Raw genomic sequence first — 16887 nt, 5'->3', positions numbered from 1 at the left:
AATGAGCTGCTTGGGGGACACTGAAATTTCCTTGTTATATCAGATACCTCCTTACATCAGAGATGAAAAAAAAAAAGCAGAATTATTTTCACCTCACTATATTATGAACTCTTTATAGAAATGTTTCAAGGTACAATCAAGAGAATGGAGACAGGTAAGATAAAGGGAGGCACACACACATCTCTGTCTATGAATAAGTCTAGTCTCTTTATTACCATTGCATAATCATCGTCCTCAACACACATCAATGACAATGCTTTGATATCAAACTACTTTCAGAACATACAAAATTCAGACTGGTAATGAAACCCCACTCTTTCTGACAAAGAAGAAGATTACGTCTGGCTGGAATGGTGCATGAATGCAGGGACAACTTTCCACAAAGGTATGGTGTATTTGACACAAAAATACTCTTGCATCCATTGTGCTCTTCTCTCCTTGTACTGGAGAAACATGGCCTTGAGGAAAGAGAGGAAACAAAAATGGGAATGAAATTTGAAATTACACAGCCAAAGACCCACACGCCACTGCTGTCAAATTTAATGAGCTGTCAAAATCACACTGCCATCAAAGCTCAATAGGAGACAGTCTAAAAACATTTGTAAGTTAATCCCTTCCAAATCGTTCTGTCCCAATCAGTAGTATATCAAAGGACAAGGTTCAGTTATCAATGAACAATGATTACAGCATGGGCAATTATTACTTGTGGACTGCATGATAAAAGTCATCAACAGTCCATAATTCATATCACTGAGCCATTAAGTTTCAGCAGACGAAATGTTAAAATAAAACCAGCCAACATTCATTATGTTAGACAGATTCTGAATAAACAAAGACAAAACAAATTTAACCTCACAAGGAGACATTCAGTACTGTGCTCATTTCTTTGAAACTTGTTTCTTTTTAGCTTTGTGAGAGAATATATACCTATACAGTGTGCTCAGCTACAATCTTCAGACAAAATGGGGATGGCACCAAATTTCCTCACTTGGTGCAAAGAAGTGCTCATCACAAGCTGAAACTGAACTTAGATTGGATAAGAGATGATAGACTTTAATGTGTGATACATATGTGTGATAAAAACATAATCTCCATCCCTATCATAACTGCACTTCTAGAAGTTCTCAAAGAGTTGGATTTCATAAATGGTATAAAAAAGAATATCTAAATTTTTGTTAGCATTTGGTAACTAACACATATCTCTTACAAAATAAAGTATACCCTCTAGACATCCATAACCTATGTACATACATGTAGGTTCCTCCAAATTTATGTTTTATGGTTACAAGAGCAAACAGGCGAGGGAAAACCATTCATGTCAAATAAATTCACACCTTACAGGAGTGCATGTACATGGAATTCTGGTTGGAACATTTGCAACATACAACAGAGCACTAGAAACAGGTGTGATGTAACGACAACTTGTAAAGTTTCCAGTGTTAGACCACTTGGGGATGTTTGACAGGGGTCACTTGCAGTGACTTGAAGTTGCTGCACGTAGGTGATAAAAGAACCTTTAAGGCTGATGTAATGACTGTGTGAAAAAAAAATATATATATATCTCCCTCATGGAGAAATCTTTTCTTTCAGATACAACTTTTAAAGGGGAAGATCTCATATACGTACATATCACTACATTACTGTCTGAGTAGAATGCCATGAACCCTGGTTTGAATACTCGTGTAAATACATCCAACACTGAAAACAAAAAGTGTTCTCTTATTTTCGTACTGATTAGGCCAAATGTCATGCACCAAAATTCATGTTTCAAGCATCCGTAATCAAGGAGCGAAATCTGCTTTTGATACTGGGAAAGGCAGTAACTGCTTAAGAAAATAGGACAACAAGGCAACTATCGAATAGTGTACCCCAGATTGCTTAGCTGAAAAATGACTGATTATTTGGGGGGGGGGGGGATGAGTAACCAATATGACCCAGAAAATCCAAGTCTGTTTCTTAACAGCACACCACCTAATTTCATATTGGCAAAGGCTTTGAAGGCAAAAAAACCCCAGCTATTTGTTGAGTGGTGAGTGGTGGCACACGACAGTCAAGGGCAGTATTGGTCAATATTGCAAACTGCACTAAACTCACATGAAACGGCAGCCTGATGAAAATCAGGCTACAGCATTTGATGAATTCTAGATTTGACAAAGCCCACAAATAAGAAATCTAAATCCTGTAATGAGAAAAAGTTTCAGAATTGTATAACCACAAAAATTGAGAAGCTTGGGTACTGGGGATATGCTAAAACTCAAATAGTTAATCCAGAGGCAGTTCTAAAGCTACACAGGATGCATACCTTATCTGAAATTCAATGCCATGATCCCATGTACTTGTAAAGATGATTGGAGTGATTTTGCAAAAGGGGGATTTAATCCTACAGAAGCCAGAATCAACCTCATGTTGATTCAAGACAGGCATCGCGATCTGAGAACGGGGAGCAGTCCAAAGTTAGTAACAAAATGGTGGCATCCTGGCTGGGTCTGGAAGTCATCTCTAGGCAGCGAGCTTGTCGCGGAGAATTTTCTCCAGTTTGATGGCGTCGGCGGCAAACTTTCGGATGCCGTCTGAGAGCTTCTCCACAGCCATCTGGTCTTCGTTGTGCATCCAGCGGAAGGATTGCTCATCAATCGTCACCTGTTCGAAGTCTTGCTTCTTGGCTGGACAGCAAATCATTCAAAAACATTTTGTAGCAATTACATCAACCATTCACCAAAAAAGCTGGTATTTCACTACACGCATCTCAACAAGACAGGCAAGTGGATGTATAGATTGATATACATGTATACATGCAGAGATGAATACCTACATTGTAGGTAGCTAGCTAGCTGGCTTCATAGATAAATAGACAATTATTTGGACAGACAGGTAGACAAACTAAATCAACTCAAGTAGACAACAGAATGCATTGATACCTAAATAGCTATACTTTAATAGGTAGCTAACTAGCTACATCAAAATATAGACAGAGCAATAAAGGGGAGTGAGTGTGAGAGAGGAACTCATTATTATTATTATCATCATTATCATCATCACCATCAGTATTATTTCCCATATGTTGCAGACATTCTGATGGTGGTAAGTACAATCTAATTCATTTCACCTTCCATGCATTTCTTCTCGCTATATGCTTTCATTTTACTCTATGTATCAACAAGTTGCAAGTTATACAGCTCATCTTTTCACCTACACTGAATCCCCAATAATTTGTTTTAAAACAAACACTGTCTGTTTCTCTCTTTTCCTGTATACACCAGACAACAGCATCAGTTTTAAAACCCGAAAAATTTGAAATTCTGAAAGGCATTACACACCCAAAATGTTGTCAAGTCATGGAGGGAAATGTTTGCCTCACCTGATTCAGGAGTGAGTTTCTGAACCACCTCAGTTGTAGAGTTTGCCAGCTCCTCCAGGAGTTTTGGACTGCAAATAAACAAATGAAATGAAGACTCTCGGGACTGCTAGTCACAAACATAACTCAGGTCTGTCAACATTCCCACATCCAAATCACGGAGATTCCACACAGCAATCAGGGAGATATCTGTGTGTTACGTGCATTTCAATTGGTGAAAATAATTCCCAAATCAGGGATATTTTAATATTCTCTTATTCAGACATGAACAGATTTTGATATTTTCAGGGAGACTCCTGTAGAATCAGGGAGACTTGGTCGCTCTGGATATATCATGCAAATCTGCACTGAACTGATTACTACCAAAGCACTCTGTCATGTCTCTGGTAGGGGGACAAATCAGTCTCGGGCACCGTGTCAAGAAAGTTGTCAGCCCCGACAAGTTGTCGGTCTCTCAACGATTTCAGTAAAATCCTTGGTTTTGCTTGGCTGAGAAGCTCTGGTCACTGACTGTTTTAATACCATGGTACGTAATTGTCAGAGACTGACAACTTGTCAGGGCTAAAAACTGTCGTGAAAACAGTGCCCAGGTGTTGTAGACTCAGTGGCCAAGATTCACAAAGGTATTTTACATCAAATCATTCATTATCAGATAACTGTTGGCATGCACACACAATCATGGAGATGAAATTTGTATAAGTGATGCAGAAAACTTTGCAGTTTAACGTACCTACATATGTATGGTTGGGGTGACTTTCTCGACAGGATATATTCTCTCAATACCTTCAGGGAGTACTGTTTGGCAAACTGAGCACATACATTTGCACAGTAGAGCACTGGCCAAAAGGATTGAATAATTTAGGACTCTCAGCTTTATCAATGTTAACATTATTACAGTATCACATGGGGATACATACCATGTAAATTTACATCAAGTTGACAAATTGGTCACTGTTATAAGAAATAATCCGCATGCACACATGCTGTATCTATTAAAGACAGGAACTTACACGCGATAAGTCTGACAAAGTATCAAGACATCACTCTGCTCCAAATGCAACCCCCCCCCCTCCAACCCACAATGCATTGCAAATTGAGGAATACAAGATGTTTGCACATCACAGGACACATGACCAACCTGATGGTGAGATTGTCGATGCCTGCCAACTCCAAGATCTCGCCCACGTTGCGGAAGGAGGCGCCCATGACCACTGTCTTGTAGCCAAACTTCTTGTAGTAGTTGTAGATTTTAGTCACGCTGATGACACCTTGAAATATAAGGATGAGATTCTTTAGAGTACAGCCATGTCATACAATATCAGCAAGAGGAAGGCAAATAAGATATGATATTGCCCACTCATTGCTGCCCTTTGAAATCTGTCTGTAATATGACCCCTTTCCCCAAGAAAGTAGCCATTTTTTTCGCATAACCACCAACCATTGCAAGGATGCCAACCTTGTAAATAAATTGGAGTATTCTGATGGCTGAATAAAACAAACAAACAAACAAACAAACATATATTTGGTAGAAAAACAGTATCTTTACCTTTCATTGAAACCTACCATATTTGGGGTAAAATAAAACCAGTACTAAATACTGCAAAAAAGTAGCATTTGGAATCAGTGCCATTGATAAGAATCATGCAGACTATTACAACCTTACACAATGCACCCCAATTGATGTCTTATAGATTCAAGTCTTGGTGAATGCAAGATCATCAATGGAGGACTACTCTATTTAAAGGAAACCAAAACCCAAGAGCAATGTGGATTGAGTGAGAGCAGCAACATTAGTAGAACACATCAGAGAAAGTTTGAGGAAAATCAGATAATCGATGCAAAAGTTATGAGTGTTTAAAGTTTTGGTGTTGGAACCGCTGGATGAGGAGAATACTAGAGGTTATGGCATCAAGTGTGGACAACAATATAAAGACAAGAAAGAGAATTCCACAAATATTCATTTTGCATGAAAATTACACATTCCATCAAGGTGAAACTGACATATGTGGGTAGCAATTACTCCCCCTGCTTTCTGAATGCAATTAGTCAAGTGTTCATTCATTATGCTAGAAAAGTAAATTTTTGTGAAATTCCCTTTATATTTTTCTACCTGGGTCATCCTGAGGCTCGTAGCTGGCCTTCCCGGTGCTTGCTTTGTGCCAGTCCAGGATTCGACCAACAAACGGAGAGATGAGGGTCACACCAGCCTCAGCACATGCAACGGCCTAGCAGAGAAGATGGAAGAAAGAGCCAAGAACAAAGAGCCAAGAAGAAGAAAAGAAGGAAGGAAGGAGGAGGAGGAGGAAGAGGAGGAGGAGGAGGAGGAGAAGAAGTAGAAGAAGGAGGAGAAGGAGAAGAAAAAGAAGAGGAAGGAGAAGAAGAAGAAGAAAGAAAAGAAATCAGCTGATATCAATTTCATAGAGTGTAGCCCTTCTTTAATAACAGTTGGCTAAAATTAATGATAGGTAAATTCATTCACTGGATATACCTACCATAACTGTGACCATTTCAGTTTGATAAAAGGACAATGGTATGTGCACATAGATGCAGGCAGTTAAAATACCGTATAAGCTGTTATTTTTGTGTGCAAATATTTTCCTGGAAAAGGAGGTAACAGACATTGACTAGCGAGATGCCGTTTTCCTGAATTGACACAGAGAGTATCGTACGTGCACCATTACCCTCGGTGTATGGCAACATTTTTCACATATTGTTGAAATCATGGTCCAAATGGGATTCACGAAATTTGCAAAAATTAAACTCTCGCAAAAATAACAGCTTATATAGGAAGAGCAAAGTCTAAATCTAAATGACGATACTTCCCTCTGGCTAGGATTAAAACAGTTTTCTTTGAATCTTCTGTGATTTTACTGCAATAACAACAGCTGCCTTCAAACGTCTGATCAAACAGTAGCTAATCACTTGAGGTATAGCTACGCTTTGGGACCCTCCTGATGACGACACTGTTTGGGATAACTTTGAAAAAATGCTAGATCTATGTACTACTGTATACACCATATACATAGCTAGTCTCATTTGTGTGTGTGTGTGTGTGTGTGTGTGTGTCTGTCTGTGTGTGTGAATCACAACAATTTTACGAGTGGTTAAATTTGCAATTGTGAGATACATGAATGGATGGTGAAATGTTTATGGGCAAGTAGCATTCATGCCGGGATCAGACGTAATATTTGTGCATGTTTTAAAATTCGCAAATTGCACCAGTTCCAATTCTGGAAAATAAAACCCTGTGGAAATATATGGCGTATACAGTATGTATTTCTATTTTGCCGATACAATGTACTCCCACTCTAATGAACACCGTGGAATAATGAAATTCTTGTTACGACAAAAAAACAACAACAAAAATTCAGGTCCCAAAATTATTATCTGTATGCACTTTTTTGTTCATCTGTAACAATATTTTGATATAATGACACAAAACTGTTGGTCCTGAGGACTTTGCTATAAGGGGAGTTGCCTGCACTCATTTCTGACTTGGTTTTAAAGTCTTACAGCAAGACTAGCAAGCACATATCATCCTCTTTAAATGCTTCATTCTATCAAGTGCACCCTACAACTCCTCTAACTTTCTACCAATACTTACATAGCACACGCATATTGACACTGAGATTTCTCCTTACCTGAGCGAATGAGAACAGCAGCGTAAGGTTGCAATGAATGCCATAGTCCTCTTCTAGAGTTCTGTAAAGAAAATTTTGAGAAATCAACTCGGGAATGTATTGTAAAGTATGTGATCAATATCACATGTGATGCACATCATGAAACCTGGGCCCTGTTTCACAAAACCTGTTATCAAGAACAAGTTACGATAGTTGTTATAAGCTACTGAAATCCTCCCATCTGATTGGCTGAGAGCAAATTTGGCATAGAAATGTGGCAGTTGTTACTGTTACTTATAAGAAGTTTAATGAAAAGGGTTGCAGGTCATTTTACTTCAAAATAGAGCTATAACATCCTCCTTTCTGGTTATGTTAAGTATATCATCTTATACAGCACCTAAGAATGATATCAAAATTGTGATTGTCCCAGAACATGTCGACAGAAAACACCTAGGTGTATATTTGTATCAAACTTCTGACAGAGACAACCGTGCATGAGGCGCCTGTTATTGACAATGAATTTCTAATATCTACACCAAACAGTAAAGAAAGCATGCATGCCCATCGACAAGTGCAGTGCAGTATGAGTCAATCAAAATGTAATGGTTATTACCTCTGCCATGGAAGGAGGTTGTGTTTTTGCCTGTGTTGGTTTGTCTGTTTGTGAAATAAACTCAAAAGTTGTGAACAGATTTGTATGAAACTTTCAGGAAAGGTTGATAATGTCACAAGGAACAGATGATTACATTTTGGTAGTGATCCAGGAATTTTTATAAATTTTTGAAGGATTTTTTACATTTTGGCAAGTAGGGTCAATGAACTTGGGAGTTCAATGTGTACATATTTGAGGTTTGCATACGCGTACTAAAGCACATGCTCTGCTCAAGGAGCCATGCAGCTGATAGCTGATGAGGCAAACACTTTTTTAATAGCTTTTTTTTGTGTGGAAAAATGGGTGATTTTCACCATGCACACATGAGTGGAAATGAGCTGCTAAGGCAGAGGTTTGCCCACTCAGAGCACTTATCTAGTTTGTTTCTTTGTGTTTGTTTGTTTGTTTCTCTGCTATTGTCTTACTTGGCTGCTTGGATGCCCTCCCATGTGGAGCTGAGCTTGATGAGGATGCGCTCCTTGCTGACTCCAATCTGATCGTACAGCTCGATGAGGCGCCTTGCCTTGGCGATCTGACCTGCCTTGTCAAAAGACAACCTGCACCACAAGAAACGGACATTCAAAGGAGAGATCAAGAAATACTCAGCTACCTCTCTAAACATGAAATTGATGGCAAGATTCAACTCTTTATGTCTTCATGACTGATAGATAATTTAAATGCTATCTATCCTCAGAAAACAATGCCATCTGTTGACTGTGACACCTTCAGGGGGCATTTCATGAAGCGTTTTGGTCGGATATTTTTCTAACAAACTGTTACAAGCTACTGAAATTCTTGCATTTGATTGGCTGAGAGCAAATTTGTCCGACAACTTTGTCGCACAAAATGCTTCATGAAATGCCCCCCACTATTACTCATTGCTACAACAATATCACAAAATATATATAAAAAAAAAAAAAAAAAAAACTGAGAAGAAGATATAAATGCATTCCCACTTCTGCCACTTTTGTTTTTGTTTGGCACAAAATTGTGAAAAGTGTGATTTGTTTGACCTATATCAACTTCAACCACGACAAGTGTATGTAACTCAACAAGTACTATTAAAAAGCTATTACACATATAAATCGAACAAAACTGATTGCATTTATTTTGGTCTGAATGTGCATTAAAACGAAATTAGCACTGCATCATTTCTCTCGTGTCTACTTCTCGAGAGTGCCGCAAGAGCCAGTCCTCTGACCTCCCTCCGAAATGTCTTTGCCACCCCTGATGCCTCACCTAGCGTCCACCTCCGTCGAGACGCGTCCGGGGATGATTTTCAGGATCTTGGAGCCAAAGATGGTCACCAACTTGTCCATGGCCAACACCACCTGGTCACCTTGGGTGCTGTCCAGAGAAAATGACCAAGATGATATATGTCTTTGATATTCGATGCTACAACTTACTGCAGACTTTGAAATGATTGACTGTAGCAATAGAACCGAATATTGATTCTTCTCTTCACTGACAGTAACCACTAACCCTTTGTTTGCTTCCAGTGTTGATTGGCACATAAAATCCCATAGCCTTGTCCACACAGTCTAATTGAAAAGTGCTTAGCACAGAAAGGGTTAACTGAATATGGTAGTGTGCATTCATTCATTGGCTCAAGCTGAAATAGCTGGTACCTGGATATATCTGAAGATTTCTAATATGTATTTGATGTACAATGTACCTCTATGACTTCACTCTCCATCAAAGCAAACAGTCATCTCATAATAGGGGTAGAAGAAAGTCATTCTTGATGCATCCCATCACCAATAATCACTTCTTTCATATGGCCAATTTGTCAGTATCTTCTCTGCAGAACTACTGAAATGGAAATTTCAGCATGATTCACTGATAGACCCAGCAGCATGTGGATTCATGTGTGGCCCAACTTAATCCATCTTCATTTGCTGGTTAAAGTGCATTCAATCTCTCACATCGTCGCTGGGGCGACAAGACCTCATACAAGTTTGTATCTACAAAATGTCAAATGTTCAGGAGAGCCAAAAAACATGGCGGCCAAAGCACTGTGGCATACTGTATGGGATAGCCTTTCCCTTGACATGCCGTGGTGGCTTCATTTTTGGAGAAAGACAGTTGGGATTTGGACAGGACATCACTTAACCCATTATTTGACCATTAATCCAAAAAAGTCATTTTCACCAAAATTGCAGATTCAAGGTTTTGTCACCCCAGTGACAATGTTTATTAAAAGAAGCAATTTTGGGGTTCCCTGGTACTCACGAAGCATTGGTCTTGGCATATGCAACTGCCTCGTCGATGAGGGCAGCATACTGAGGCTTGTTAGCCGCTGCTAGGATCAATGAGGGATTGGTCGTTGCATCTGTTGGCTTGTATTTTTCCATCACTGCAGTACAGAGAAAAAGAAGAGAGGCGAATGAGAGAGGGAAAAGTGAAAGTCAAAAGCAACAAATATAACTTTCCAAGCAGAATGCGAATACCCCAAGCAATTGCAGTATATAAGAAATGTGAAATTGATTGTATATTGTATCACATATTGTGTGTTTGCATGTGTAGTCCCATTTGTAATACTGTAGCATGCCACCGGATGAACGGGACAGAGGTGTAATTATTGTTTACAAAATCACTATGACTCGCATGTCTCAAATTAGTAAATTTGCGAAGTACATAAGTTGATTACATATATTCATCTTTTAATCTTTTATCCACTATGCATACATATATGAAAAGATTATCATCAAAGACACAAAAGATGTTCACAGATCTGTCAATGAATGAGAGTATGTAGTATGCTCGTAAAATATCGTTTGATGTGCAAAATTTTTGTAAGAGCAATGGAAGCAAGAAAGACTCATTTATGCCCTTTCATTCCAACTGCAAACATTAAAAAAGATTAGTTACACCATGATATGTACTGCCATAGAGGGCTTCAGTCAGAAAAGGGGAGCTCTGTAGCCAGTGGTAGTATAAAGCAATTGTTGCGTATTTCTGGAGCACAAAGAAAAAAATGCAATCAGAGCTAAAAATCATGCTCTTCAGTGTAAAAGAGGCAGGACTAGCATGTACAGTGTACATAATGTCCGTAGGTCAAGGCACTTTCATCTTTATACAGTGAGCTCCCATTATGTCTACAGGCAGCTCTGAGTAGGCAAACCACTCACAACCACTCTATGCTGTGCACACACACACACACCAATGTCCTACCGGTAATTGAGTATGTGCCTGACTTTATGCAATAAGGACTGCCTTGCTTGCCCTCACTACCCACAGGATGGCTGGTGTCGGACAAATTTGATAAGCAAGTACTGTGCATACAATAATGTGCTGGCATGTACAAAACTGCCTAGATTGGTACCAGGTATCCCCAAGTGTGCATGCTAAATTGCTAGCTAGTACATGTACTTAATATGGTTAGGTATACTGCGTACACAGTACATGGTCACATCACATCACATCGTAATTGGTTTACTTCACAGAGTTTCCTCATATATTGTGAATGCATGAAGCATTTCATCACATACATGCCAACATCTTCATTTGAGAAAGCAGTATAATCCAGGCTGTCTACACCACCAGTGCTACAAAATGTACCTTGAAATCTCTGGAAAGAGGTAGTCTACAGTACTGCCCAAAGAGGAAGAGTAGGCAAAATACATTTGTATCTACTATGTCATTATGACCTATCCTTGAGGGTGTCAAGACAATTCTAATTATCATTATTAAGATTTCAGGCTTTTTTAACATGTGATGTGTTTGTTTTTAAAAATATGGTTCCGTACTGCGTACACAGTCCATGGTCACACACTGTCAACTCTGAAGTATTTTGTCGTGGCCAAGCACAACACATCACAATGCCATTGGTTTATACTTCAAAGAGTTTCCTCATATTGTGAATGCATGAAGCATTTCAGAAGGACCTACAATAATTGTACAGTATGCTGTACAGTGTACACCAGAGGGTCTACAGACAATTTGTATATCAAGATTTCAGACTGGTATTAAACATGTGATGTAGTTTTGATTACTTGGCACACAACCAAAAGGACAAATTGTAGGCCAGCACTGTAATAATATGTTGTGCTGACCCATATAGGAAGCAGTCATATACTGTAATTGCAAGTTTTGAACAGGATATTATTAAATTTATACAAAAATGCAACACAATGCAACTTTCTGATTGCCACTGTGAGGATTTCTGTTAGCGCATGAATTTTGGTTTACCTCCAAGCTCTTGTCTGGTGTATGTATCCGCAAACTGGCATACCGTATTGTATGTCAATCTACATTCTTATGGTAAAAATTCATATGCAGTGTACATGTACACCTGTAATGGGCGGTGTTGAGGGCATTTGACCTCAAACTCATGCTAGTGCTTTACTACTTATCAAGTGCAAACAACCAAAACGAGAGAGACTGGCTGTAGTATGTACTGTAATATTAAAGTGAAACAATTTGCAATGGGCATTGTGCACTCCTGTAGACCTAATGAAGGAGAAACTCCATTATGTCCTTTTTTCTGATGTCCCTGTCCCCTTTGTGCTTCTTCTGTCCACTATATTTTGGCAAGGACATCTAGAACTGGATATTAAAAGCAATGGATATATGCATAGAGTACAGTGTATGCTGTACAGGTGTCTATTGGTATACAGAGGTGTATTTCCATACTACTTTTACTGGTATACGGTATAGCACTGAGTAAAAATTGTACAAATACACTTGCAGTATTATAGAAAACCAGCTTTACTATGTGTAATATGAAATATCACGATTAAAACAGCTCATTCCATGATATGCTAGAATTATCGCTGTGATTTTCCATATTTGCAGTCATCTTTTAGATGGCACTAAACACATATTGTATGATTATTACCTCAATGGTTATAGTTTTCATAGCACACATTAGCTTTGGGGTTCCTATAGGGGTATTTCATTGACAATATTTCATTGTACATCTCTGTGCTTTCTGTTTCTCATTTTCTTTCCTAGTTTTCTTGAATATTGAACAAACCAATTATTTTTGATGCTTCACTAACATCATATTTATATATATTGTACGGATCAAATCACGGACCATGGAAAATAAATAAATTCCTAATTGAGTGAATGTATGCACAACACACTACTGATAAACAGTGGTGAATGCAAGAATTTGTACACATACTAAGTTGCAATATCCTGAGATGTAGAAAACAACAATGACTTGTAAATTGTAAATGGCATAGAAAATATTCACATATTCATACTCATTACCTGAAGGGTGTATCTAATGTTTTGAGATGCTTGACAAATTTGAAAAATTCTGTACATGTATTAGATAAGCTGCTCAACAAAAAGCAACACGTTTACAATTGACACAATGACCACTTCCTGTACATGTACAATATCCCTCCCCCACAAAAAAAAAAAAAATGAAATCAAAGAAAGAAAGAAATAAAGAAATTCCCTTCTAATGAACCAAACGACCATACTGCTGGAGGTCTACTGTACAGTACCAGCACTGCAAGATATAAAAGAGGCCTGAATTATATATGCACGCCTCTACCGCTGGCTTTTGATTAACGCCTGTACTGCAGACCCCCAGGTGGTCGCTATTCCTGCATCACACGTAATATTCAGGATTTATCGTGAAGCAATCTCTGCAATCCGGACAATCTACGCACGTCCCAGGGATTGATTACGCTCGATAGCGACGATGGAGGGAGCCAGCATCCAGTGTAAACAAAAAAAAAATCTCGGCTAAAAGGCAAAGCAGGAGGACGGATGACTCTACAGTGAAAGGATGCATGAAGACGCTACACTGCATACGCTTCATGCATGTAGAAATGCAAAGTCTTTACAATACAAACCAATTGCTTTCGTATTAAAGGGATAGTACAGTATTGGTGGAGATGAAAATTGGGCTTTTAACTTTTTGCGAGATACCAAGAACACCTTTATGAAATAGTACAGAACATACCATTTTAAGAGGAATTCAAAGTTTATTTGAAGAAAATCAGGTTTGGAATGACTGAAACATCTAAAAACAAAGTAAAACAAAGCAACCGTAATAAAATGTGGGTCCCATACTTTATTAGAATCGCTCTGTTTTGGATATCTCAGCCATTTCAAAACCAATTTTCATCAAATAAAAGTTGAATTCCTCATGGAACGACATGCTCTTTCATATTTCATAAGAGGTTTCTCATTATCTCACCAGAAATGTTAGAAACCTGAAATTAGGTCTCAACCAGAACTATACGATCCCTTTAAACTATTACCAGGAGCTCACTTGGCATGGTACACCTACACTATTTGTACACCTGTATGCTCATACACTGTAAATGTGGGTGACATAGCAATAATGTCTGACGAATATGCTAATTTCAGAAATTAGCACTTCTGTTCTCTGAATTTATAAAATCAAATTTATGTACAGTAGTTCATGATTACTATTACTCAGGTACAATGTGATAAGCAAGATGGAAGGATAGGATGTTATACAGTACAACAGTCTTTGATCTTGCTAGAACATTGTATAAATTGTATACAGTATGTGAAATACTGTATTATCCCAACACTACAATGGTAAACTAAAGATTCGAAGAGTTGTGGTAGCTGAACAATATAAATGTGTCTGAATTTCAAACAATTTTTACATGTGGGCCTATGTACTGTATGAACAATGAGGGTATTTTTTAGTGCCAGCATACCATAAATGTACAATGAAGCAAGTTTACAATACACATTGTAAATGCTGATGTCATGATGAATACCACAAAATGCACAGTCATTCTGGTTTTGTGCTTCCTTCCTGCCAGTGTACACAATATCAAGTTTGAAGTACACATTCACAAACAGTAGGCACCTCAGATTGCATCTACTAGTACTTGTACAGATGGTACATCTGTACAGTACATGTTGTTCAATAAATACAATGTAAGACTGAAATGTTGTGTGATATGACAGCAATACTTATCAAATTAATCCTCTTTAATAACAGCTCATTAATCAATCAATTACAGTGTACATTATGCAGAGTGCTACATATTGTACATAACTTAGCATACCACTTGCCCGGTCAGGCAAGCAGATTTTCAAATTGTTGCAGAACACTTGCATGAACATGAAATTTAATTGCTAGAAAAGGGAGTCCACAGGCACGTGTAAGAAAATGAAAATCACTTGTAAAGCCAAGGGATTGATAAAACCCAATCATTTGAATTTAACAGCACATGTGGGGAGTAACAAGCTTGGTTCGATAAGAGTGTTGGTGTTGGGTTTGTGGGACTTTTTCACATTTACTGTAAGTGTTGGGAAGTAAAAAAAAACTGTAGCTTCAAAGCTATTTGCTTGCCCAATTTGGGCAAGTATTTTTTTTTCTCATTGTTCTAAAACACTTGCCTGACTTTGATTTTTACTTGCCCCAGGCAATTGGGCAAGTGCTTAGCTATATGTGGCACCCTGCATTCTAAATGTAAACTGTAATATGTTTTGAAATTTGTAATGCAAACAAGGTACATTGCAACTTTCCCTATAAGATGATTCTCCACTACTTTGTCTCCTACAAATCTCAAATCAGACACAATAAAACTTTGTAAGACATCCATGTACCCAGAAAACTTCAGGCAAACTGTATGAAGTATGATTTATTCCAGAAATAGCAGTTTAACTTTTATTTCCTCATTGTCTTGTATAATGTACAATTCACCTGAACTCAACAGTCAGAGCACTGTTGCTACAGGAAAACAATACGGATATAGAGGTGTAGGCAGTCCCTAGAAAGGAAAAGAGGATACCACTCCACTGTGGAATTCAGCTTTCAGGAAGAGCACCGGGGCAGTAACAGGAACAATACAGAATCAAGGTTCCACTTGTGCTCCCACCCCCCATTTCATTGAAAAGAGTGGCATTAAGTTGAAAAGGAATGCATTTTTGTGACAAGAGTCTGCCAGGCAGTCTGCATGATTACTCTACATGTATGGTAGTTTTGCCATGGGAGGGTCTGCTCTCTCACATGCATTACCATTTTGCCAACAAATTTGCAGCAAACCAGGAACTACAGTAGAGTACACTGTATGATATGTATTTAAGGCTGACACAATAGCTACTGCACAACTGTTTTGTATTCCTCTTCATCGGGCAACTTACATTTGCACTTCAACACGTTCACATCATGTACTAGTAAACATCTGTCAGTGTCGTGTATACAGTGTTTGTAAATAAGTTACATTGTACATTTCATTCTGGCAATCCCTGCAACCAGCTGCTGTGTCACTGATTGTAAACTGTTCATACATCCCATAAAAAAATCAATAATAATGTGTACTATAATCTCAAAGATGAATCCATCCCAAGGGGGAAAAAAAAGTAGAAGATAGCATACATGTGTATTAAATATATATCACGCATCACGTACATGCATCTGTACAGCGTACATCTGTTCTGAGTTAAAATCATCTCAAATTGATTTTGGAGTGACTAATGCAGACTTTGGATTGGCAGAAGAAAATCCCAGTCTACCATTGGGAAGGGCTTCACACTGCCTTCATATGTTATACAACAATACCATATACACTGTACAGGGTGGCCCAAAAAGAATGGAACACCAAAGATCTTTAATTTCACCAATATTGGTGCAAATATGTCATTATTTTGCATACTGTTAGAAAGACCATTCTTTTTCCAATAGAATGACACCAAGTTCTTTAATTTTGGTTAATGCATTGTGATTTTAGAACCATTTTTGTCAACCCTTGCACTTTTCAAAATGTGAACATTTTGCACTCTCCACGATACCGAAACCAGCAAGAATTCGGCTTGCCATAGAACCAGTAGCATTCACAATGATATTCACGATGACATTCACATAATTCACAATGATAATGGACAATGACAATCACACCGTCCGCCCCACATTCTTAACATATTGAACATTACTGATTCTATGGCAAGCCGGTGGTTTCAGTATCTCTGAGATTGCAAAATGATCACTTTTTGAAAATTGCAAGGGTTGAAAAAATGCTCCTTAAATCATAACGCATCAACCAAAATTAAACAACTTGGTGTCATTCTATTGCAAAACAAATGACCTTTCCAATAGTATGCAAAATAATGACATATTTGCAACAATATTGCTGAAAGTTTAGATCTTACTTGTTTTTGGGCCACCCTGTACAGTGCAGGCAAACACAGACCCTGTTTACAGTGCGGGGCTGGAGCGAGCCCAGCATCAATTGCAAGGCTGGGCCCCGCAATTTTGTCCGTTTACACTGCCGGGCTTTTGATTCAAACCTTTCAATATGTTGTAGTAG

The 16887-nt window shown here is 38.4% G+C and overlaps 1 protein-coding gene across 1 annotated transcript in view; it reads right to left on the bottom strand.

Annotated features, from left to right (window-relative positions):
- Window positions 1-201: 201 nt before the first annotated feature.
- Window positions 202-16887, bottom strand: part of LOC139723556 (transaldolase-like) — a 32930-nt gene continuing 16244 nt past the window's right edge. Inside the window, exons 2-9 of the mRNA XM_071634795.1 lie at window positions 9860-9983; window positions 8867-8974; window positions 8053-8184; window positions 6997-7057; window positions 5466-5580; window positions 4494-4623; window positions 3359-3426; window positions 202-2663 (exon numbers count right to left, since the gene is read on the bottom strand). Coding sequence (XP_071490896.1) covers window positions 2500-2663; window positions 3359-3426; window positions 4494-4623; window positions 5466-5580; window positions 6997-7057; window positions 8053-8184; window positions 8867-8974; window positions 9860-9983 — 902 coding nt within the window. The 3' untranslated portion in view covers window positions 202-2499. The remainder of the gene's footprint in view (window positions 2664-3358; window positions 3427-4493; window positions 4624-5465; window positions 5581-6996; window positions 7058-8052; window positions 8185-8866; window positions 8975-9859; window positions 9984-16887) is intronic.

This window comes from Diadema antillarum, unplaced genomic scaffold (genome assembly GCF_040938485.1).
Source record: "Diadema antillarum isolate AM-2024a unplaced genomic scaffold, OU_Dant_1.0 scf00000192, whole genome shotgun sequence".
Lineage (NCBI taxonomy): Eukaryota > Metazoa > Echinodermata > Echinoidea > Diadematoida > Diadematidae > Diadema > Diadema antillarum.
Note: the sequence above shows the minus strand (reverse complement) of the source record. Positions and strands in the feature narration are given on the sequence as shown.